This window comes from Bactrocera oleae, chromosome 4, assembly GCF_042242935.1.
Source record: "Bactrocera oleae isolate idBacOlea1 chromosome 4, idBacOlea1, whole genome shotgun sequence".
In the NCBI taxonomy this organism is placed as follows: Eukaryota; Metazoa; Arthropoda; class Insecta; order Diptera; family Tephritidae; genus Bactrocera; species Bactrocera oleae.
In genome coordinates this window covers 20,937,694-20,963,499 of record NC_091538.1, presented here as the reverse complement: position 1 = coordinate 20,963,499, position 25,806 = coordinate 20,937,694, and the positions used below count along the sequence as shown (strand labels likewise).

The 25,806-nt window shown below is 38.3% G+C and overlaps 1 protein-coding gene across 1 annotated transcript in view; it reads right to left on the bottom strand.

The window, feature by feature from the left end:
• Positions 1-306: 306 nt before the first annotated feature.
• ppk9 (pickpocket 9) overlaps positions 307-25,806 on the bottom strand; it is a 37,760-nt gene continuing 12,260 nt past the window's right edge. Inside the window, exons 2-10 of the mRNA XM_070107900.1 lie at positions 13,088-13,285; positions 12,730-13,014; positions 11,921-12,157; positions 9,669-9,748; positions 7,842-7,916; positions 6,533-6,598; positions 3,593-3,684; positions 2,013-2,118; positions 307-576 (exon numbers count right to left, since the gene is read on the bottom strand). Of these exons, the coding sequence (XP_069964001.1) occupies positions 467-576; positions 2,013-2,118; positions 3,593-3,684; positions 6,533-6,598; positions 7,842-7,916; positions 9,669-9,748; positions 11,921-12,157; positions 12,730-13,014; positions 13,088-13,285 (1,249 nt within the window). The 3' untranslated portion in view covers positions 307-466. The remainder of the gene's footprint in view (positions 577-2,012; positions 2,119-3,592; positions 3,685-6,532; positions 6,599-7,841; positions 7,917-9,668; positions 9,749-11,920; positions 12,158-12,729; positions 13,015-13,087; positions 13,286-25,806) is intronic.

Genomic DNA, 25,806 nt, shown 5'->3' with positions numbered 1-25,806 from the left:
AATGTTGGTTTGTTTAACAACTTCTGGCCTTATAGGCAATAAACAAATGTCCGTATTAATATTATACTATATGTATGTATGTGTTCTTTTTGTTTTTGTAGCGTTAGGCCAAATACACTGGCGACGTTTCCGGCATAAATAATCGACATTAACCGTGGTCCTCTAATGGCATGAGAAATAAGAGCAGCGGTACATTAATTTTTACATGTCAGCGTCTAATAAGTAATGGTATGTGTGTATATACATATGTATATTTATATAGGATATTCTCGATATTTATTTATTGTAATTTTAAAACAACTCGTGCTTTCATTTGTTTTGTGCGTAAACATTTCTTTTGTGCGTCTCTGGGCTGCAGAGCCTTTTTGAGCTTTTTGTAGACTTCAATTTTCATTATGTTGAATACTTCAATTTTTTATAAATACGCTCGTTCCTTTTTATGTTATAATACTATAGTGTAGTACTTTTATGTCCAAAATAATCTCTTCACGAGACGGGCGGTGAAATAGTAGATGACTTCCGTGAAGCTTAAAGCACTGCAACCCAGGAAAAAGCCAATTAGACCGCCAATATAAACTGTAAAGAGATATTATAATATGGATATACAATACATACATACATATGTATAATAAAGATTATCATCAGAAAATTAATTCCTTTATATTGTACTTAGTCTTGCCATAACTTCTGTTACAAGTTCCGGCCGTTATAAAAATTAAACTATAATAAAAATTTTAATAAAGTTGATTTTATTTAATTATGCTTATATTCAATGATCTTTTGCTTTTTCACACAAGCCCTCAAATGATTCGGCCAAAGATCAAGAGCAGCACGAACAGTTTCTATTGGTATTGACGACGCTGCTCGAATCAAATATTTTTTAAAACTCAGCAAATTTCTGAGTATTATTCGACAGGTAATGTTCACCAATTTTGATCACAAACTATAGTCCAATGGATTCAAATCTGGACCACCAGACGGCCAAACTTCTGCAGCTATGTCCCCAGAAATAATGTTTTTAAGACACCGCTGGGTGGTTTTTTCCTTGTGTTTTTGCAGCGTTTTGCTGGAAGATCCAAAATACTTTCCATCGAAGGCAGTACCGCCTTACAGTTTCACCAAGCCTTGTAAATTATCCTGCTGGTACACTTTTGCTTCAGTTCTAACATCTTTTGGGAGGCTCCAACGCCTACCAAACTACAGTTTTTGTCGTTTCGCTTATTAAAAAACGTCTTCAACAGTGAACATTTTTTCATTTGTCAAAATGATACTTTCATGGCCGTTAACCGCGTCTGAACCGCGCCACTGAAGAAGCTTGCATCTTTTGAGCCTAATTTGCTTGAAGCGCCTTGTCAGAAGACGACCAGTTGTTCGACATTAGGCTTTCATGTGGAGATCATCTCCAATCTGGTTATATATCTATTCTCCTTGATATCATTTTCGGTTTTATAAGAGGATGCCTTCGAATGCGTTCGCGAACAGTTTTGTGTCATCAACTCGAAATATTAAGTTTTTTGAAATGGTCATAAATTTCACTTGCGCCGTCACTTTTGACTGCGAATTTGTCCTCGCTGTATGGATTGGAAACTTTGTAACAGAATTTATTGCAAGATTAAACATATTTTCTAATATATAGTGAGGTAAATGTGTGGGTTATATATGGTACATCTAAATCGGCTTGAAGAAGTAAAGCTCATAACATATCTATTATCTTAAAGCTCTGTTGATCAATTAATGGACTGTAAATTAAAGATTTTCTTTTCTATTTATTATGTAATTGAACGCTAAGAGCTCCCTGTATTCAAAAATCAGAACTTAAACGAGAGTGATGAGAAAATATAACATATCTACTTCAGAGTTATGATCGGAATTGCATTTACATAACCACTCACATGACTACTTTGATCATTAATTTTAAAATTTTTTTTTACTTTGCTTAAACTGGTCGAGAATTACACAACGTTTGCAAAACGAGTGAAACATTCGTTAAAGCACATACAGCTAGCACTTACCCAACACATCAGCAAATGAAAAGAGCACATCACGTCTAAGCTGCATTTTTGGATAGTCTATAATGCCCCACTGAAGGTTTGCGCCCAAAAACCATACTCTGGATCGCTGTAATTATTATTATTAGGAGAGTAAGAATGAAATACATATGAATGTAGGAAATTGAAGATTTTTTTAGATTTTGCAGCGTCTGCAACCATAACCTATTCGAAATAATGAACGCCTTTAACCCTATAAATCAAGCAATCTTTATGTTATTATGTTGTTGTCAGAAGTTGTAGTATTTCTCGATTGCAGCGCTTTTCATTGACACATTGCAATTCTTCGTAACAATAATACATTGAAGCAGCGTATAGTGACTGTATGTTACTCAAATAAGACTATCAATTTCGAAGGAAAATATTTTCCTTTCACTGCGTTTTGCACGCTCATTCCCCGACGAACATTGTCATGCGCAAAAAAAAAAAATAAAACGAGTCGTAAACAATTGTCGCATTGCAAATACATAGAGCATTATGCTTATAAAAATCCGATACAACACATTCTCACTTTGTATAAAAGTTGGCAATGCAATGAAAGTGAGAGAGAGACGGAGGTGAGTAAAAATACATGAATGAAGCAATGCATTGGACAAAAAGTGTGGAGGACCAAACATATTTTTATCGGCATACAAATTGTGGCACTAACAGCAGGAGCCGGATATGCTGGTTGCCGAACTATTGCATGCTAACAACGCTGAGAAATTTGTGGCAACGCACACATTGTTGCGAGGGAGAATGTGCATTTGCGGAAGTCAAACAGCACCAGCAGATAGTTATACGAGTCATTTATGGAACAAGCGGGTGTCATAGGTGCCCCAGTAAAAGCGGCAATATTAATATGCTTTCCGGTAGCAAAGTCTGTATTAAGTAAATCTAAGGATTATTCTCGTTATTTTAATCTGAGGTCCAATTGGCAGCGGGAATTATGTTTTGAAACCTATTTTAGTTTTTTTAGGAGACCTTCTTTGTAACGCAGATGGAGTTAAAGATACTAACAAGAATTAATTTTTTCATTGTGACTTAGAAACCATAAATAAGTGTTTGAGATTAGGTATAGCCTTATACAATTGAATTCTAAAATATCGCTTTAAATGGCCTTAAATATTCTATTGCCATTCCAAATATAACCAGCTTATGGTATTTTATAGACTTTCTTTCAAAGCACCGTAATATTAGCAGAACATGTTATAAAACAAATGCATTTGAGAAAAGCTACAGAGGGGGAGGGATGGTATATGAATCAGGTTTTCCGGATATTCGAAATTTTTTGAAAAATTTCGGCCAACTTCACCCTTTATTTTTCGTTTTCGCTAGTTTGTTTCATCACTTCATAAGCAACTGATTGTATTCGTATGATGATACTGATATAACGGTGCCATATTGGCGTTTATCCACTTGGCGTTGACGTTACCAAATATCGTATAGTTATATGTGTGTTTTTATGATATGGCTTGCTGGGTTGTGTATGTGCGCAAATTATATGAACGTGTGTGTGTGTAAATTTATCAGAGAGGAAATACGAATCCGTTTACAGCACTTACATGGGATTGCACAAAGAAATTGGAGTCATCGCAATTTGACAGGCAATGACAATCGATTTTATACCGGCTGGACTTGAGCGAGATGATATCTCCTGGAAATGGATGGTTGACAAGAGATATTGAAAATAAAATACATATTTAAAGTTTGATTTTAAGGAGTTATGAAATTTGGATAGAAAAAGTGAGTTGGACGAATTACAATTTCTTCAATTGAGATTTATTTTATTTCCACCAATGAGATCAATGTTCGGTGGTGCTACGTTAAAGCAACGGTTTTATAATTTCATCGTTTCTGCAGATATCTTCGTTTTTTAACGGAGGAAATATCTTCTTTCTAGGGAATTTATTTTTGTTCATCGAAAAGGTCTTTATTTCACTGAAAATGATAATTTACTGGTATTTTCGCAAAACATGACATTTTGTTTAATTAATTCACGCAAAAATAAGATCAATGTAGAGTTTTCCACAATTATTACTGCACATACTGAGGCCTCTTTTGTAGATATGTCTAGATTAAGGAAATATCATCATCCGTCAGTGCTGCACCAAACTAGTCCTTTGGATAGAAGTAGTGACTAAAGAGGGCATAATAATTTGACATATCTGTACTGTATACGATTGAATAGTAACTTCTATAAGTTTATAAAGATTTTGATATATTTTTGAGCTTGATAAATATAATATATTTTGGTGCTATCAGAGGAGAGGAGAGATTGGCATTGAAAAGATCGCCTGGTTCCAAGTAAGGTGTCGAGGCTATATTTGAAATAACTTCTCCTGTTTGCATTATAAAGACTAGATGGAAATCTTTTCAAATTTGATTCTAACAAAAATCTACGAACATTTTTGAATAAGTCGTGTCCTCGTTGTCCTTTTATTTCACCAACTAAACTTCCTTATAATTTTCGGAACCGAAGTCCACACAAAACCTTCAAAGCACCTACATTCATGACGTCAAGGTAGTTGGCAGTGGGGTACCCAGGTGACGAAAGTGAAATTAAAACTTTTACCGTTCGTCTATTTTCTATTATCCTCATTCCCGAGCTAAACTCCATATGTGTATCATCAGAACTAAATGCCACATTTCATAATATTCAACCGACATGTGCATAGTGTAAAAGCGCGTATGTGCATGGTATTAAATACTCAACAAGACTGCTGCGATATGCAGCAATGAATGCCAAAATTTAGTTATGTCCCTTATGTCTGTGTGAGTATGCACGTCCCGGTGTGTGGAGGTCATGTTTTCATGGTTGCATGCAGCAGGTGTTCACAGGAAAAATATCATTTTCAGGTTTGCTATAATAACATATACATATATGGTGTTGATATTGGTGTGCATCTGCACTGCGTGTCCAGCATTTATTGCTGCCATTCAGTAATGCATACAACAACATGGACATTCCAGCGTGTCGGTCTGTTTGCCTCCCCAACCTTTAGTGTCGTTATAATTTCGTTTAGTTGCTACCCTCTCTGCCAATTGTTTCACGCTACTGTTCCTTTTACTATTTTGTGTTTTTTGTTTTGCTCACATGCTGGAGTGTGTCTGCCCGTCTTCTGTAGCGTGTTTTTTCTCTAACATAATTGGTTTTCTCTCCCCGTGTTCGTGCATTGAAGTTCGTGTGCACATGGAAGGCAGAGATGTGTGAAGCGGTGTTCCATACAGTTCAAATGTGGAAATAGACAAGTGAAAAGTGTTCGAAGGTAGTGAATCGTTAGTACTCACGCAAGCTTGAGCATTGCTGGCAAAATGAGTAAATTGTATAATTTGACCATGAATTTTAATTTCCTTAAAATATCAGGATGTGGAATGTTGAAGAGAACCATTTATGCTGTGCGCTTAAGTTGTTGCACTTTTGTTGTTAAGTAGGACGAACATTTTCGCCTAGCAGCAGTAAATGTTTTAAACCACTTCCAAAAGATTCTCCGGCTTTTAGGAGACATTTTATAGAGTATCTGATCGGACGAGTTTTATTAGCCAATAATTTCTTATGAGCTTTGATATTATGTTGGCCGGGACACTGACCCCAACAATTAGTAATCGTGTTTTGAGTTGATATGTGTTTAAATGAGCTAAGCCTCCCCCTACATATACAAACCACTCTACTCGGGGAAAACTGGCGCACCATATTTCAACACACCACACCTGAGAACACCACTACACTTAGCAAAATGTCACCACACGACGACACCTCCCATCATCAAGCAACAAAAAGGATGGTTCTTCCACCATATATCTTTATTCGACACGAAAGTGATCCAGCACACTACTCTATCCGATTACACACTGGTGGAATTCAATTAACACATAATTTCGCTCACCATCGAACTGGTTTAGCTACAATCATTTTATGTTTAAAAACTTTGTTATAAGACTAAAGTATCATTTTAATTTGTATCCGAGATCAATCGCATTTTCACTCACATATAATATTTAATATGCGAGTGTACCATGTGGTAAGTGAATTGTCAACAACTTAAACTCAGTTCTGGGTGTTTCCACTAAATTGGGCACCCAATTATTCAATATGAAATAATTCAAGAAGAAATAACTTTCCTAGTATTCAATAAAGACTTATTTGCGCCTAATTTACCTCCGATTTCAGTTTTCGTAGGTTAGCTTAGAACCGTATTCCGGGTTCAATTCATATCTTTTCAAGGCACGTGAGTTCGAAGTGTTAGATGGATCCAAATAGGAAAACAAAATGGTAGATTCATAACATAACAAACAGCTTAACAAAGGTGCAAATAATGCCAAATCACATTTATTTGTGCCATAACAGAATTTAAACTTAAAAATATTAAAAAAACCGATTTTCGCAATTTATTGGGAAAATATTGAACTCAATACTGTTAAGAGACTTAGCAAATATCATACATGGTTTTTATTTGATTTTGAACTGATTTCTAGTGGCTAAGAATCAAAATATTTTTACTCACTTTTTATATCCTCCAGACAGGCTAGTCCATTGAAGTCGCAAATACGTAAAATTCGTCCATTTTTCACTTTAATGAAGAAGAACCAATCAATTTTCGGATCTAGCTATATTTAGTTGCATATATGTATATATGTAAATTTGTATGGTAAAGGGTGTTTTACTTAGGTGTATAGTATTTTCCAGATAGAAATTCATCATCAGTGGTGGGATACATCTCTGGATTGATTCGTAATATCAGCAAAACTGTCATATTTTTTTATTGGCAGCAAAATTAAAAATATTTCACCGATCTTCTGGTATGCAGAAAAGGTTTTTATTGGGCGTGGTTTACATACCGAAGTAAAATTTATTTAATTGAAGATTGATCCATCGTAAAAGTTATGATACTAGTAATTTCATTAGTTTTATGTGTTTTATCGGAAATAAAAATTCTAGACTTCTAAAAAAGCACCCTTTAATAAATTTTGCATTTCGAAAATCATCCATCAGAATAAAATGAGAAAGACTTAAGTTGTAAAAGCGTTAATTCCGGTTATCCATTTTGTACTCGAAACCAACAGTGATTTAAGCATAGTGGAATTACTGGGCATATACCTTTAGCTACATGTATACATCTGTGTTTCTGTGTTTAAATGTCTGGTTTGAATTTTGTGTTCGAAAAACAATAATTTACTCATCAAAGCTGACCAAATTGCCAAATATGACTTTATCGTTTCATTAACAAAATGGCGGTGATGCAACCCTACTGTTTTGGCGCCTAAATGATTCAATGGCAAAATAATTGGCTGAATTTCTGAGTTTTTTGCGTTGTCGTAAAATAATACAGCGCAGATAACTGTGAAATTGCAACATAATATTTAAATAAAAACGCACACAAGAGCGCAAATAAAATTAAATAGCCAATGCGTTGAGGCAAAGAGTAAATATTAACATTTGTTTAATATTCAAAATGGCGTCAATGGTTTTTAGCAAATAAATGCCTTGTCATTTTCAACGCCAAACACAGTGACCCAAACATACATACATATGTAGACACAATCACATAGCGCTGGGCGCGCAAAATAAAACGGATATTTTCATAACGGTATTATTATGGGGTATTGTTATTTGAATTCAGCACATCATAACGCTTTTTAATTATAACGGTAAGCATTTAAATTTTTTAATTATTTTAATTTCTCTGTTTCTAATTAATATAATGGGCTTGGCTCTCATTAAGCTTAATTGTGTCAGAATTGTTCTCGTTTGTGCGAAGTGTGGTGATGTTTTTGGTGTTGCTTGCTGTTGTGGGCTTTACGTTAAATACTCACAGCGATTGCGATAGAAATGCGGCACACAACCGCACACGTTAAGTGCGAAAAACATGCGGCACTCGGCCAAACCAGAGAACTTAAAACAATGAGAAGGTGCAGGTTCGACAGCGAACAATTTGTAGGAATTTATCAAGGAGTTCACCACAGATGCACGAGAAACAAATAACATTTTTCGCTTTTATAACAGCGGTGAATCTGTAAACATACGCTCTCTTAACATAACCAAACGGCGAATAATGAAGAGAATATAATATGTATGCCAAACTGGGAATATTGATATGCTATTTGAAACATATTCCTTTTATTGAACTATTATTTATTATTTTTTAAATTATTTTATGTTAATTCATTTTTACTTTATTGTGAGTTATTAATAATAATTTAAAAATATTTTGATATAATATATTTCTTAAAATCATTCATTTACTTGACACAATTATGAAGTCACAAAAGTACAGAATTGTGTTTTGCCGTCGGCATTTCACATTCATGCTTCAATTTTTCTTTTCAAATGCATGTGTAAAAGTAATTATGTACGTAAATATGTACTTTCATATATTATGACATACATATCTTATGTCGTTTGCACATTTGTATGTATTTGTATATATATATGTACACTCAATTCTTCATGTGAAATCTCCGTTGACACATTTTTTGCTTTTATGTCAAAGAGTCTATCTGTCGAAGGACTGACGCGACGACAAAGCGTCACAACATTGTGTTGTTGGTAGAAAATCCGAGAAGTGCCGAAAACTAACCGAACGCTCGCCGATTGTCATCGCTTCCCTTGCCGCTCTAACAGCTTTGCCAACAAATCATTGTAGGTATGTATGTATTTATATGAGCATGCATACATATTGACGAAGATTTTTGCGAGCCACGGAAAAATATTTTAGAATTGTGAAATATTTTAAATCGACAAAAGCTTTGTTGCCACTTTTGTCATTGATTTCTGTGTTTGCAGGGTTGTCACTTTTCTCTTCTAGAGGGAATATCAGAAATTTGTTCAATTTATGATTTTTAGCTTTTGCCATCGTCGCGAAAAGACGCTTGTAGGCAAACGCATGCTCGGGGAGATGTGTAAGGCGTTTGCTTTTATGAATGAAACGACTTAGCTTATTGCTTGTGCGCCAGCGTTCATGAATGAAAATGTTGTTGGTGTGCCATATTGATTTCTGGTGCTGATGCTATTTGAGACAATTGTTGTTTTTGTACAACAATGTTTGTATTTTGCCTATTGGCTGACGTACTTACATTTGTACGCTTAAATGTATGTAGATTTGTGTATGCATTACTTATTTTGGGCGGTCATATGCATATTTGTACATATAACTTACGTATAGAGCAGTGCGCTCACATGTATTTATTGATAATTGATAATATATTATTATATTATATAATATAACATATTGATGTACATACATAAATTATTAATTCTGTAAAAATTGAAATTAGAAAATTATGAAAATAGTAAAATATCATTTTTTGCATAATCTTTCACATTTTTTCAATGTAGCATTTGTGCAAAAAAATAATAATTTATCAAATTTTCATCATAAAAATCGTTTATATGGCAAAAAATAATCATGCATATGTGAAATGGCATTTGTATTTCTTGTTTTCTCATTCATTTCATTTCATTTTTCTCTTTATATTGGTAGATACGTATTTTGTCAGAGAACGTTGTTAAAAATTCTCATTTCTGTTAAATAACAGCAAAACTATACAGAAAGTGGTGAACTCCTTGATCTCAAATTTTCAGCCAACCAATCGAGCATCATACAAAATTCAATTTGCACCTTCTCATTGTTTTAAGTTCTCTGCCAAAACTGTAAATGGGCGAAGTTAGCATTTCCTCGGCTTCGTATTGATAGCGGCATTTGCGTTGTTTGGTGGTGAAGCTGTGGAGGTAATTTGTTTACATGAAATTACACTAATTTAATTTGGTAGACAGAGGGTTCGTGGTAAAGACGGACTTAATCTTAGTTCGGGTTATCACTTTCCCTTCGCTTCACATTCGCAAATACCTATTGAATCTCGTCTCACATGGTTTGAAATCTTACAACATAAACAGAAAAAAATTGTTACTAACTTCACTTAGATCAGTATTTGGCGCTTTTTTTCAAGTCTTTATATTTGCAATTTAACAACTTTTTAAGTTGAAAAATAACTTATTCTTAAAACTATAGACTATGTAATCAAGAATAGATAGAGAGGCACAGTTTCATGTGTATACGCTATGCTAGTATTCTAAGAATTTCCATACTAGTCCTTTTGCTGGTAAGAAACACCTCAACTGACTTGCTATATTCTGGGTACTGTGCCATATCGGGAGATAACTTTTCTTTGGTTTAGAATGGGCTCTTTTTGGGTTTTCACTGTGCTTAAGTCACATTTGGTACTGCCTACTTTCGCCATCCCAAAAAAATTCCCGATGTATTTTCTTTGACTTCCAAAACTCCGGTTAAATTTCCAACTTAAAGGTTAGTTAATATTTCGAGCAGTCGCAAAAAAAGGCGCATTATTTTGGCGAACTTTAGTGGAATCCCCCAAATTAGAATTTGACGGTGAGTTTTATCTAAAAAAAAAAATAATTGTCTTAGGCAATTAAGATAAATTAATTATCCGGGTCAACGAAAAATAATTTCTGTTTTTGTGCATGGGGTTTTTTAATATATTCTGGTTATATGTATAAACAAATATATATGGGAAACGAAAGTTAAAAATCGAAAATATTTGCTTTTTAAGCAATTATAGGGATTTGACAATTTTTGATTTTCCCGCCTATATAATGTCGGTCTTTGCGTGATTTTACCGTCGAAAGAGAAGTAAGAGCACGAGAGATAGTGTTGCTTGCATCGCTTGTTGTGTATGACATTATGTGTTTGTACATTGCAGAGGAATAACATGTTTCATAATTTTGTTTTCTGTAAGAAACGTGCTTCGAGAATATGTAAACGAGACACTGACTCGTTTTGCTATATTTTTCATCTCATCAACTCTGAAGATTTTAATGATTTAATGGAAGACTTAAATCTGTTAAAAAATAAAGCAGAGTTAACATCGCGGTTAAAATAATGAAATTTACTGAATTCTGATTCATTCCTGTGACATTTCCAAAAACATTGGCCGGTACTTACCGATTACGAAGTGGGAAAATACAATATTATGTTAAATGGGAATGCAATTTTCGATCCTAAAATTATATTATATTAGTGCCGGAATGGAGGAGTAAAAAGGTTTTAAGGTAGTAGTACATAGTTTCCTTGGAAACCATAGGACAGACAATTATAACGAACTGATCACTGACATGATTACGAATTTCTCCATCATCCGATGTAAAATGTCTTTAAAGATGCACTTGTTAAATTCTAACTTAGATAAATTTAAAAATTGTATATGAGCTTATTCGGAAGAACAAGGAGAACGCTTCCATCAAGATATAATGGAATTTGAGAGTCGTTACCAAGACCAGTACACTGAAAGCATGATGAGGGGGGTTAATAAGAGAAACTTCTACGGGACGTGACAGCAAAAGTAAAACTGCTGATTTTTAAACCTTTGCAGTGTATTTTAAAATATCTGTTGTAAGAACGAATGAAAAATTCATGATCGGTATCTTTTGATTAATCACTAATATGTAAAAGTTTTGTATATTTTTATTGAGTTGAATTTTTTCAATTTTTATGCATAAAAATAAATTCAGAACTATTTTTTATTATTCTTTTTATTTATTCTTATATTGAGGTATAAAAGCAACAAAAATAAGGTACGCACAACCCGTGCGCAAAAGAGCTGTAGACTGGTGTTATTTAACTTGACGGAATGATAGCTGTATGATCCTAAAGAAAATAAGAACTAAATGAATTTATTATAGGTATCTTGTAAAACTTGGGATTTTATTGGTCGGCCAGAATTTGTACGATGAAAAGGTTCAAATTTATTTAGTTCCCGGAAGGTAAATATTTACAATATCCACTGTCTTGATTATATTATTGTACTATTTAAAATTAAATTCAGTATAATTAGTATTTATTCGAAACTTTTTGGAAAATAATATATCCAATACTTACGCCCTCGCCTCCTCCGCTGTGTAGATCTCGACCGCGATCAATTCCACGGTTGTATAATCAGTTTCTGGAAATGTATAACGTTGCTTGGATATGTTTGGTATATCACCTGAGCCATGAAAATAAACGTCATACGCGGTGGAGAGGTTTATAATTTGTGCATAAATTTCACCATCCAGCGGGTGGACGGTGACACGATCTCCATGATCCAATATGCTCCAGTCGTTGCGTTTCCAATACCTAAAAATGAAGAGAAAATGTGAAAAGGGGAGACAGCTCAATGGTAGAGAATGTATAATGTAAAATCTGTCCCTAATTTAAAGAATTAAATAGAATACGAGACGAGAGTATCCTTATCTAAAATTTCATAAGATCCAGAGTATCTCCAGTTTATTGCTATGCTAACGATTTTGAAAGAATGGGCCGTATATTTACCATAAGCGGTGACAAGACGGAAAGAATCACGTAATTTGTCAGTCTTAGATAAAACCGAGAATAATATCCACTTAATTAACAGGCCTTGCCTCAAGGGCAAAAAATTAAGAGTATATGGACCAGTCGAAACTTTTCCCTCATATTTGAATAACTCCGTTCATGTAGCCATTTACAGAGTGACGGAGAGAAAGTTCTCCAATGAGTCATGTTGATCACAAATAAGACTCTTTAAGCTACCCACTAAACCCATTTCATATAAAGCACATTGAACGATAACTTCCTACAGACCATAGAAGCTAGCTAAAACCCATAATAATATAATGAACTCAAAAATAATTATGATTAAAAAATTTTTGGAGCAAACTTGCAATACTTACTCATAAGAATTATAACGGGCAACAAGCGAATTAATCGAATGACAAATACCGAATTCCGTGAGTGTTTCATAGATGAACATTTGCACGGCGGCGCCACTACTCATTTCCGGCTCGAAGTTCCACTTGAGTTCATACAGCAAATCCAGATACTTGTTGCTCGATATGCCGAAACTTTTATTACGCGGTAATGTCTCAATATTCTCATAGGTGAGGCGCGCCAACTTCTCGATGAAAATATGGAAGTCGACACGATCCTGGTCCGATTCGAAGGTTTCGGGATGTTTGCTTATTTAAAGAAAAAATATCAAATTTAAGAGTCGATTTAAGTGCTAAGTAGGAAATGTGAAGCTCTACTCACTTCATGTACTCTTCAACTTTAACTTCATCGATGCGTTTATGTGGACAAACAGTGAGCGAGGGAAAGCTCGTATTCCACACCAATTTATTGCGATCCATAGATATGACCATGGGTGAAGTTTGAAAACGTTCCCAAGTACGTTTACTCAACGAAATGATGGCAAAGAGCGCCACACAGATGAAGGCGAGCCAAATCATTCTAAGGACGGGATAGAGCAAACATGAACATACGGAAATATGAAACGGATGTAATTGTTAGAGCGTTCAGCAAGAGCAAAATTTTCTGGTGTATGAAAGAGAGTGAGTGTGCTTGTTTCTGCTTTCGTGCTTGCTAAGCTACATATGAGTGTGTGAATGACCGGCCGTAAAATGGCGTCATAACTCTGCGAATTTTCGTGCATTCATAAAAATCTATTGCGTGTAAATACGATTCTTTGGTTTTTACTGTTCATAAAAATCGCAGTCGCAAAAGGCAAAAGTCAAGTCAACAAACTCCCAGTCTGCATACTATTACACAACAGTATGTGTGGTGCTCATAAAAATTTTGGCGAATATGAAATGTGAAATGCATAATTTGCAAAGTTTTATCCAATGTAGCGCTTGGAGCAAATATATTATATTATTAGAAAGAGTCTAAAAAATAACTTTATGGAAAAAATTGTTGCATAAGTCAATGAACTCATTGCGATTTTTTTATGCGATAGGGTGGTTAGAACTTGGAAAAGTAACTACTTCCCGTATATTAGGGTACAAATATGGATTGTATAATAGAAATGTTATAGAAAAGGGTGAATATGGATGAAAATGAGGTAATAAAAAATATTTTTGTGCACCGCGTACATAAAGCGTACAAGAATTTGAGAATAAGATATGAAAGGAAATGGAGAAAATTTTCCGCTCAGGTGTTGGACTAGTGTCGCTCGTGCGAACGAAACGAGCGACACCAACCTAGAATTGGCGGATAATGAGCGACGTATGACATACGCATCGTCGTAATGCAGAAACAAATTGCCGACGGGACACTGTGCGTTTTCGAGTAGACGCCACAATGGTTCATAAAGCTTTTGTTACGAATCGTAGTGATAAGAGCATTGTGATGCGTTTCACGACATTTCCGCAATGATTTGAAGAAGATACAGACGGTGAAGACGAGAAAGGTATTGAAGAAGAAGGAAGATGAGGAGAGGTAGAAAATGTTAAATATTGCAATAATTTTTTGAAATTAACCTCTATGAAGAGAGAACGCACAGCGAGTTCGTGGCGCTGCAGGGGGGTGTTGAGTGAATCTTATAACTTCTAGACTGTTATTTAAAGCATGAGTAAAAGGTTTCCCAAATAAAACACCAAGATTTGTCAACAAGAGTGAAACTTGTTCTGGACAACCAACAAAGAAATATTTAAAAATGACAACACTGCTTTTGAAAAATTTATATCTCAGAAAATAAAAGATTTGAATCAACTTGCTTCTGCTAAAAGAAACCAACATGCTCGTTTTTTTCCTAAACAGGTTAGTTAATACTGTATTTCTGCATACTTATTCCATTATAATATTACTGTTTTAATATTATTTCCAATTATCACTTAAATTCTACTCATTAAACTTGTTAGTTATGCATATTTTGGTTTGTATGATAAACTATAATCTAAATCACTTTTTACAGCAAAATTTGTCTAGTGGACCTTTTGCTTTGATGGATAAAAACTCTACAGATTTCTCTGTGGCATTATGCAATAGAGAAGTATACAAAACTGATTCCAAAAGAGACAATTCCTAATAAATCACAATCAACATTTCATTCTACGCCAGCACAAGATGCCATTGAAAAATAAAATTTCATTGACAGAGAGTGAGTTGAATACCAGTCTTTTACCTCGTGATTCTGGTCTTAGAGGACTGCAAATTAGCAAATGCACCAAATTAAACTGATGTGGAAAATTAAGGAGTAATTTGCGAATGATTTTATTTGATGGACTTATTCCACCACCTCATCCTCTTTGACAAGGGCAAACTTTAGATATTCCCTTTCCTAAAGACCAAGCTAATACTAATTTTTGTCCTTTATTTGTGCAATTATCTCTAAAAATTCAGATTCAGGCCGTTCAGACTTGATTCTAACACCATACGATTTTTAGTGTCCTATAATTCAAACACAGTTGATCGCACGTACATGTCCGACGTGTGGATTAAACTTTGCATCAAACGTAGCCTGTGTCTCACATCGTACAACAATAATACTCATGATGTATAATGGTATGACAATGAAGATATTAATATCGAAAAGTTAGAAGAGTCTATAGAAGAACAAAAAGTATCTGTCATTCTGGTAATCGAATCAATATCCGACTAATTAGTTAGCCCGTGGGTAAATAACAGTTAAATTTTTAAACTGTTATACTCTTGCAACTTGTTTCTGCAGAGTATAATAGTTTTGATCACCTAACGGTTATTTGTATCACCTAAAACTAATCGAGTTAGATATAGGGTTATGTATATATAAATGATCAGGATGAAGAGACGAGTTGAAATCCGCGTGATTGTCCGTCTGTCCGTCCGTCCGTCCGTCTGTGCAAGTTGTAACTTGAGTAAAAATTGAGATATCTTTATAAAACTTGGTACACATGTTTCTTGGTACCGTAAGACGGTTGGTATTGCAGATGGACGTAATCGGACCACTGCCACGCCCACAAAACGCCATTAATCAAAAACAAATAAATTGCCATAACCAAGCTCCACAATAAGACACAAGACTCTTATTTGGTATACAGGATCACATTTGGGAGGGGCATCTGCAGTTTAAATTTTTTTTAAAGTGGGCGTGGTTCCGCCCCCTAATAGGTTTAATGTGCACATCTCCTATACAACTGAAGCTATAACAACAAAATTCACCGAAAACAAATGTTTTTAGCACTTCTGTCGACAGTGTGAAAATGGGTGAAATCGGGTGACAACCCCGCTCACTCCCCATATAACGGTACTGTTAAAAACTACTAAAAGCGCGATAAATGAAGTACTAAACAAGCCAGAGACATTAAATTTTACCTCTAGGATGGTATAAGATGATTTAATAGGAACCATGTTCAAAATTAGATAGTGGGTGTGGCACCGCCCACTTTTAGGTGAAAACCCATATCTTGGGATCTGCTTAACCGATTTCAACCAAATTCGGTACATAATATTCTTCTCATATTTCTATGTTATAGTACGAAAATGGGCGAAATCGGATTACAACCACGCTTATTTCCCATCATTTTAAATTCCATCTGATTTTTTCTCTTTCCAGTATGCGAATCAAGCAACAATGATTATATCGGCGTAAAACTTTGCGTGAATAATACGTTTAAAGTATGCCACCTTGTGACCAAAAATTTTATAAATTGAACCAAAACTGTTCAAGCCCCTAGGTACTGAATATGTGGACCCCAGCGCCTATAGTTGACGTTTTACCGAAAATATCGGTCAGCAACAAGACGGCAAGATCCACAAAGTAATCACTTCAATCAGGGGATGTAGAGCAGGTTCGCCTCCACGCGGTGCATCCTGGGTAACGCTAAATGGCCTGCGGCCTTCACGGCCTTTATAACTCCTACGGATTTGACCTTTGCTCGACACGGACTTAGCTTGGACTATTAGATGGATCGGTTTGAACCCTGGGCTGGTGGTCGTGGTATTCTGTCACCTGAGTATGTAGGGGTGACACCCTGCAGAAATGGCTGATGGGCTAATACCAAGGCCGCCTCCGTCCCGTTAAAACCATGGCAGGCCTCAGAGTACGTTCCCCTCCTGTCATCATTAAGTTGGTGTGGTAGGTGTTTGTTGAGATGACTCCTACTTTGCGCTGGTCGGCTCTGAACGCACTGCCTCATAAGGGCGTGCGTCAACCCTCGCCTTGGCCTCGTAACCGAGACAACCTTGGGACCATTTAAAGGCGACTACCTTTCCAGGAGACGGATAGCGGCTCTGAGTGGGGACCCAATTACAATGAACACAAAACAACAACAAAACTTAAACAAGGACGAGGGAGGAAGGTCGAAATCGACCTCTTCAAAAGTGGCCAGTTCCCTGGGGGGGGCATCCTCACCGATGGGGACGAAACCGTCTCCGCCGAAGGGTGAGAAGAATAATTCCGAGGGTGACCGGCTTACACCATCGCTAGGGGCGGTAACGTGGGGGGAGTGGGCAGGAATCTGCCGACGGACACCTTAGGCAGGGCAGAAGTGCGCGGCGGAATCGCCAGCACTAGCAGAGGAACCTCTGTTAAGTAAATGGGGGGCGCGGGGTCCTCAGTGAAAGCTAAGGGCTCCGGGAGTAAACGCCAGACTACAGCTAAAAAGCTGAAGTTGGACCGTCGGCTGGCTACCAAGATTTTGGAGCGCTCCGGTGGCAAGCAGGCTGACCAGGATACTGATCAGCATGCTAGCACACTTGAGTGGGCCAAAAGGGTGCTAAGCGACGTCAATGTCCTCCCTCGGTAAGAAGCCTCGAGTCGGAGCGGCACCGATGTTTAGCGAAATCGCTAAACTCGCCAGCTCAATTGAGCTCGGGGTATACGACAGCAGCAGGGGAGATGGAGCCATCTCCTTCATGAAGGTGGTCAGGGGAAGCCCTGGACCACCCCCTAGATGTGAAAGTGCCGGGTGGAATCTCGGCTTACACAAACTTGTAAGGTGTGCCCACGAACGGTCGGCATTCCTTTATAAGGAGGCGGTAGCCAGGGTGGGGGAAGTATGCAAGGGAGCAAGGCTCGAGGCGGTGGCCAAATCAGATCTCTAGGACGGGACGAAGCCGACGTTGTCCTTATCCAGGAACCGTGGCTGAGCAGCAACGGTATCTCTGGTCTAAGGACAAAGAGCCACAAGCTCCTGGCCGCAAACAGTACAGGTAGAACCAGAGCCTGCTTGTTGATCAGAAACGAACTTAACGTTTTTCTTTTACATAATTTCAGCAACGAGGACGTCGTCGCTGCTAGACTGGAGGACAGCGCTGGCGAACTCTGGCTGTTCTCAGCCTACATGCCGCACGACGACGAGGTGGAGCCACCTCCGAACCTGCTGTGAAGAGCCCTGGCAGAGGCCAGGCGCAAAGGAGCCGGTGTCTTAATAGGCTCGGATGCAAATTCAAGGCACACCGTCTGGGGGAGCTCGGACATTAACACAAGAGGTGAGTCACTCTTTGATTTTATTTGTAGAGTAGATCTTTCTATTTGTAATAGGGGGAACAGCCCTACTTTTGTTACTGCTAGCAGGGCGGAAGTCCTTGACATTACGCTAGCCTCTAGGGAAATCGCTCCCTTGATTTCGGAATGGAGGGTTCTAGACGACCATCCATTCTCGGATCATAGATATATTGGTTTCAGCTTGAAAGCCTCATGCCCGGAACTCAAAACCTATAGAAATTTTAGGAATACCAACTGGGTCCGGTACTGCAGGAAGCTTCGACCAGCTCTGCCACCCGCACCCGACAGGGATTCGATCCTATCGGCGGATGCGGTTGATGAGCTCGTCGAGATTTTCAGCTCTGTTAGTAGAACTACTCTTGACAGCTCCTGTCCTCTGAGAACTCAAAAAATCAAAGGGAAACCCCCTTGGTGGACTTCGGAGCTAACGGAGATCAGATCTTCGAGCAGAAGACTGTTCAACAAAGCCCGTAGAAGCGGCTCTGGCGACGACTGGGCGTTGTACAAGGCCGGACTGGCCATCTACAAGTCCGAGTTGAAGAAAGCCAAGAGAGTTTCTTGGAGAGCCTTCTGCGGTAGTGTAGAGGGCTGTCATGAGTCCTCACGATTTAGGCGCATTCTTGCAAAAAACCCTACTCCAGTGGGGTATCTAAAAAATGCAGATAGTAGTTAGACAACGAGTAGCGAGGAGTCGTTGAAACTACTCCTGGATGCTTATTTTCCACTAAATCACTCTGCTGAAGAAGTATCACTGGGGGAGCTGCAGGAGGGCTGTACAGCCTTCTTGGACCTTCTGGACGATCGTCACCTTACTTGGGCGCTGAAATCCTTCAAACCCTTTAAGTCCCCGGGGCCCGATGGCATTATTCCTGCGCAATTGCAGCGCACGATCAAGATGTCATTGAGCTGGCTGGCCCCTATCTACGCGAACTGCGTCAGATTAGGCCATGTCCCAAAGGTCTGGAGACAGGTTAAGGTTGCTTTCATTCCGAAGGCCGGCAAAAGCTCTCACGTCTGCGCGAAAGATTTCAGACCCATCAGCCTATCCTTGTTTTTGTTGAAAACACTGGAGAGGCTTATGGATCTGTACATTAGGAGCAGAATACCGAGGGGTACACTGTTACGGGCGCAGCATGCATATATCAAAGGCAAGTCAGTCGACACTGCTTTGCATGATGTAGTGTCATTCCTGGAGATAGCTCTCAAGCACAAGGAATTTGTTGTGGGCACCTTCCTCGACATCGAGGGGGCCTTCAACAATGTGCGACCAGAGGTAGTGGTTAAAGCCCTCGAAAAGTTTGAGGTGGAATCTAACCTCAAGCACCTTATTTTTAGTCTTCTTTGTGACAGAACTGTCGCAGCGGAGTGGGGTGGTGTCAAGGCCACCAGAAAAGTGATTAGGGGAACTCCGCAGGTGGGAGAACTCTCCCCACTGCTCTGGATAATGGTGGTTAACGACCTAATTATAGAACTCGAGACGCAAGGCTGTCGGGTGACAGCATACGCTGACGATGTGGTTCTTATGGTTAAGGGAAAGTTCCTGAATACCGTTTACGAGCTCACCGAAGGGTACCTGAACGTGGTGTCTAGGTGGGCGAATAGAAGCGGCCTAGCCGTCAATCCAAGTAAAACCGAATTGGTTTTATTTACCAGGAGGTATAAGATACCAAATGTGCCTCTCCCTTCCTTTGGGGGTTCACTTCTTCAGCCTGCTGAGAAAGTGAAATACCTAGGGCTCATCCTCGATAGCAAACTTTCCTGTAGGCCAAATATAGAGGAAAGAGTTAAGAAGGCTTCGGTCGCCTTATACTGCTGCAAAGGGGCTATTGGGAAAAGGTGGGGACTCTCACCTAAGGTGGTGTTCTGGCTCTACGAAACCGTAGTTAAGCCAATAATATTCTATGGTGTGTTCGTCTGGTGGAGGGCGCTCGAGAGGACCACACTGGCTAAAAAGCTTGAAAGGGTCCAAAGATCGGCGCTCATCGGAATCTCCGGTGCACTGTGGACCACACCGACACTAGCTCTTAATGCTATTTTAAACAAAGCACCTGTGGACATTGCCGGTAGGTGCATTGCCGCGAAGTGTGCTCTAAGGCTCAGGGAAGCTGGGCTTTTGAAGAGGTCCGAACAAGGGCACTCCGAAATTCTTTCCTCCTTCAGCGGCATCCCGGAAAATATAGATCACTGCGTCACTGTAGCCACTCGAGGCGGTTCCTTCTCCGCTCATATCCCAACGAGGGACATGTGGGTGGGAAGAAGCCGTTGGAGAAGAGGCGCGGTGAGCTTTTTCACGGATGGATTGAGGCTAGGAGGGAAGGTTGGAGGGGGGGTTTTCTGTAAGGAACTCTCCGTCAGTCTTAGCTTCAGGCTACCGGATCACTGTAGTGTTTTTCAGGCGGCAGTGGCTGCTATTAAGGCGGCGTTAGAAGTATTGCTGCGTAGTGCAGCCTCGTTTGTAGAAGTGAGCATTCACTCTGATAGTAGGGCAGCAATACTAGCTTTGAGCGCGTGTACCGTGCAATCAAAGCTAGTCAAGGAGTGTCTGTCCTCTTTAGAGGTAGCGTCTGGCTATTTCAACATCAGGCTCGTTTGGGTGCCTGGTCACAGCGGAATCGCTGGAAACTGCAAAGCCGATGAGCTAGCCAGGGGGGGCACCTTTGCCCCGCTCACATCGGAATGGGATCGGGTTGGATCTCCGTTAGCGTCCTGCGCTCTCTTGGATCAATGGACCTCGCGTGCACTCAGCAGACGTTGGTCGACGACTAGGTCCTGTGCGACCGCGAGATCCTTCTGGCCAAGAGTGGATCGCGGGAGGTCGGGGGAACTTCTCGCCCTGAGCAAAGTGCATCTAGCCGCTATTGTAGGAGTTCTCACTGGACACTGTCCAATGGGCACTCATGTGGTACGGCTTGGTGTACTACCCGATGCCAGTTGCCAAAGTTGTATGGAGGAGGGCGAGGTGGAATCATCCCAGCACTTTTTCCTCCAATGTCCGGCATTCGCTAGGCTGCGATTGAAATATCTCGGCAATCACACGTTTGGCGGTCCTGAATACCTATCCGTAATGGATATTGGCCGTCTTAACAAGTTTGTAGTCAGCACAAGACGTCTTGTCGACTTGTAAGGGTCTTTTGATCCGGACTATAGGAGTCGTAGGTATCACAACGGACTGGCGTCTTAAGCTGTCCAAGTGGAATCCCTTCTGGGATCGACCTCCTAACCTAACCACAAAGTAATCTAAAACGAGCATACGAACTTCGCCCTTCCTTACTTGTTTTTTATTTTATTCAACATCTTAGGTTTTACTGAACTAATTCTGGCCATTTATGTTATTGAAGTAAGTTAAGGATATTTATACTTGTATAATTTTATGAGTAGGACCTTTTCTTACGAAAAATTCTTATTGAGGTGCAGGGGGGAGTAGTTGTCATCTTATGATGTCTTACAGTAGGGGGGAGAGGGTTGAATCATCTTTCAAAGTGCCTTAAGTAATTTATGAACGGCCCCTAAATGTGTATAAATACACATAAATATGTAACATGTTGCATATATCTCATATTTATTCCGACAGAAACGTGTGAAAATAAAATATGTAAAGTAATGCTTGTATTGCCTTTTGAATTATTTTCGGTGCTTTTCTTATATTTTTAATGGTTAGAAAGAACAAGGCAATATAAAAAGAAAAAAATGTTCTTAATACATTTTTTTTATCAAACATATCAATATTTGAACACACAATTTGCTTTAAACAGCATCATACGAATATGAGAGAAGTTAAGAACTCTTTATAAGCTCAAAAATATGCACAAGAAGAGTAGTGTGCCTTCATCACAACTTCATCATCAGTGGCTTTCAGCTCATTTCGACTTCCGCAAATTGCGCTCATTTACTCGTTAATACCCGCGTCTGCGTATTTTTTTTTCGAAACAGAAGCTAGAACTTTTGCAATAAAAAAAAAATTTACGTCATGAAACATAACGTTTAATTCAAAAATTCAACTCTAACCTCAAAAAGTGCTATAATTTTGGAGAAATATTCTTTCATCAGCGCCGTTGCATGTAACGGGGTGCATTATCCTGTGGCGTTCTGTTACCATGGCGGCATCTGCAGCAATGCGAACACTTACATATGCACACCCACATACAAATTAAGCTTTGTGATAGGTCACACATGTGAAATTCAAGCGCACGCACACATACACATATTTCTATATGGATGCATATGCATGAGGCTATACTCTGCGAGCGTATTTGTTGCCATATCAACTGGCCTGTTGTTAGCTGCCAGGGTTATCACATGCACCGCAGAGATTTTCGCAGAAGTATATTTGTGCGATTTTTTATAACAGTTATAAAACTCGCACATAGCATAGTGGTAGAAATGTTGTGTGTTTGTGTGTATGCCTATGCACTAAGTACAGCTGCTGTCCGTTGGCGCTTTATTTTTTCACAACACCTCTTTCGGGTTTCCTTATTTTCTTTTCCTTTTTTTGTTTTTCGTTGTTTATTCGCAATGTGCTTGTAATTCCGTTTTTCATTTGGTTGCGGCTCAAAGTTGCAATCCACTTTTTCACCATGACACTCTAATGCCCGTCGAGCAGTTTTTTGTTTACTGTTTAACCACATACGATGTTATGCATATGAACGTATGTATGTGTGCCACCGAAAAAAATACTTTTATATTCTCTCGAAATTACCAGCACATGTGTCCCGCATCGTCTGCCAACAACAAAAAACGGCGTGTGGTGGGTTGGGCAGCACACCTCGTTTTTATCCTACCTAACTGCCTCGAGTAGCATTGCCGCGCGAAATTATCTCTGGCGCAGATTAAGTGGCGCTACGTACAAATTTATTTTGAAAACTGCTGCAACAAAAAAATCCAAATGATGAATGCGCTGCCGGTTTACGCACAATTTTCAGTAAACTTTTAATTAGTTTGAAGAGATAAGGGGCGAAAAACGATTATCTTTGACTGTGTCAATCATTCAATTTAATAGCTTCGAAAACATGTATGCAAATAAATAACGATTTTGCGAGGCATATTTAAACAATTGTAGTCACGCAAAACTTTCTCGCACCAAAGCTGAAAATGTCGCTTATGCTCAGCTATGGCGCAAAGATGATGAGTCATAAGGAAAATTGACGGCAGCAAATAATACTATTCTGAAATGTCTAAAAGTTTTCAAAACTAAGAGTCTCCGATATATAGATTTATTTCAATGTTACTTAGGTTATGGACTCACTAAGCTTTAATACTACATTTTGGTTCTTGTTCGAGATATTTATATTAAAATCATATTGACCAACATACACGGTAAGAAGTCGGAAATCACTATATTTAAATGTATACCCAATTTATTGGGGAGGGCGCACCACTTTAGTGAAAAAGAAAATCTGCTATGGACACCATTCTTTATATTAGGTGGTGGTGTGAGATGTCATCTTGTGTGGAAAGATCCTGTGAGAGTTTTCAGATGTGGTGTATTGTGATAGGGTGTACAAATATTTTTTCCGAGTGCACATGTTGTGTTTGAGGGGGAGGCTTAGCTCATTTACCCACACTTGACATTGACCGAAATATTCGGTATTAGCTATATTTCTTATAAGGGTATTACAATACTTCTATAAACAAAAAAATATGCCCTTTGGGTTTCATAAAATATCTCAAAGATTAAGCGAGTGGTATATATGGGGAATTTAAGTCAATCGGAATTTTGAAAATCTTATATAAGGTATGCGGGGCTAGTTAGTATTGACTCGATTTCATTAGTTTTTGACGTCACGACTTATGCTAAAGAGAAAAGGATGAGTTCTAATCTTTATTTAGATAACTCACCTATTGATTGATATGTACGACATAAAGTCAACCGGATGTTCGAACATCTTTATTGTATAACAAAAGCACATTATTATAAGAAATATATTCTCTCTGAATTTCAATAATATAATAATAAATAAGTAAGGAGGTTCTAAGTAAGTGGATGTAACCGACCATTTTATACTCTCGCAACTTGCAAGGATCAAAGGCCGGGAAATTATTCCAGGTGTTGGCAAAATTTTATATTAAAGGAAGTATTAATCTGATTCAACCCATTTTTGACACAAAAACACACTATTATCGAGAGTTTCATTTATTTATTTTATTATATGAAATATATATCCTTCACACTGACTGATATTTTCGGCAAAAAGTCAACTAGGCACTGTGGTCCACATATTCAATACCTATTGGCTTTTTTAGACAATTTTTGGTCACAAGGCTTATTTTAAACGCATTACTCACGCAAAGTTTTACTCCGATACAATATTTGTTGCTTGATTTGCATAGTGGAAATTCGCTCATTTTCGCACTATAACATAGAAATATAAGAAGAAATTGTATACCGAATTTGGTTGAAATCCGTTAAGCAGATGCCAAGCTGGGTTTTCAGCTAAATGTGGGCAGTGCCACGCATACTGTCTAATTATGAACTCGCTTCCTATAACGTCATCTCATACTAATCCAGAGATAAAATTCAATGTCTCTGACGTGTTTAGTGCTTGATTTATCGCGCTTTTAGTAGTTTTTAACAGTACCGTTATGTGGGGAGTGGGCAGGGTTATCACCCGGTGTCACCTATTTTCACACTGTCGATAGGGCTGCTAAAAACATTTGTTCTCAGTGAATTTTGTTATTATAGCTTTAACGGTTGAGGATATATGCACATTAAACCTATTAGGGGGCGGGACCATGCCCACTTATTAAAAAATTTAAACTTCATAAAGATTTCTCAATTTTTACTTAAGTTACAGCTTGCACAGACGGACGGACAGACGGACGGATGGACTCGGATTTCATCTCGTCTCTTCATCCTGATCATTTATATATACATAACCCTATATCTAACTCGATTAGTTTTAGGTGATACAAACAACCGTTAGGGGAACAAAACTATTATACTCTGTAGCAACATGTTACGAGAGTGTAAATATCAAATAACTGGTTTACCGATATTAATGGTATAAAGTCAGCAATATGCACGGAGTCCACATATTCGGTATCAAGGGGCTTGAAAGTCATATTCCAAATTCGGTAATTTTTGGGTTAAAAGATGACATTCTTTGAAGGCAATGTCTATGTAAAGTGTGGTAATGTATTCATTGGTGGTGTTTTTATATACTGTGACAGTCTTCGACTAACTCTCGTGCCGATAAGATGTCTGTTTTGTATCGGCGTTCTCTTGACTAGTTAGTTTCTTCTTACCCCACTTCTAAGTGTGTTGAATATTTTCTTTAGTTATTTTTCTTTCTCGCCTACCACATACGCATAGTTGTTGTTAAAGTAAACGTGCAAAATGGGCCGTAGGCCACGAATTCGCGAAGCTAATCGTTTCGCAATACTCGATACCGGTCAAATAAAAAGAAAAAAAAGTGATCTCGAAATAAGTGCACCCTTATCTGCATTCCCTTTGCTCCCTGAAACCAAATCGTTGACCCAAAATTCATAGTAATTAGTACAACCGACCCAATAAAACCCCTTTCATCCTACTCCTGTTTCGCTATACACT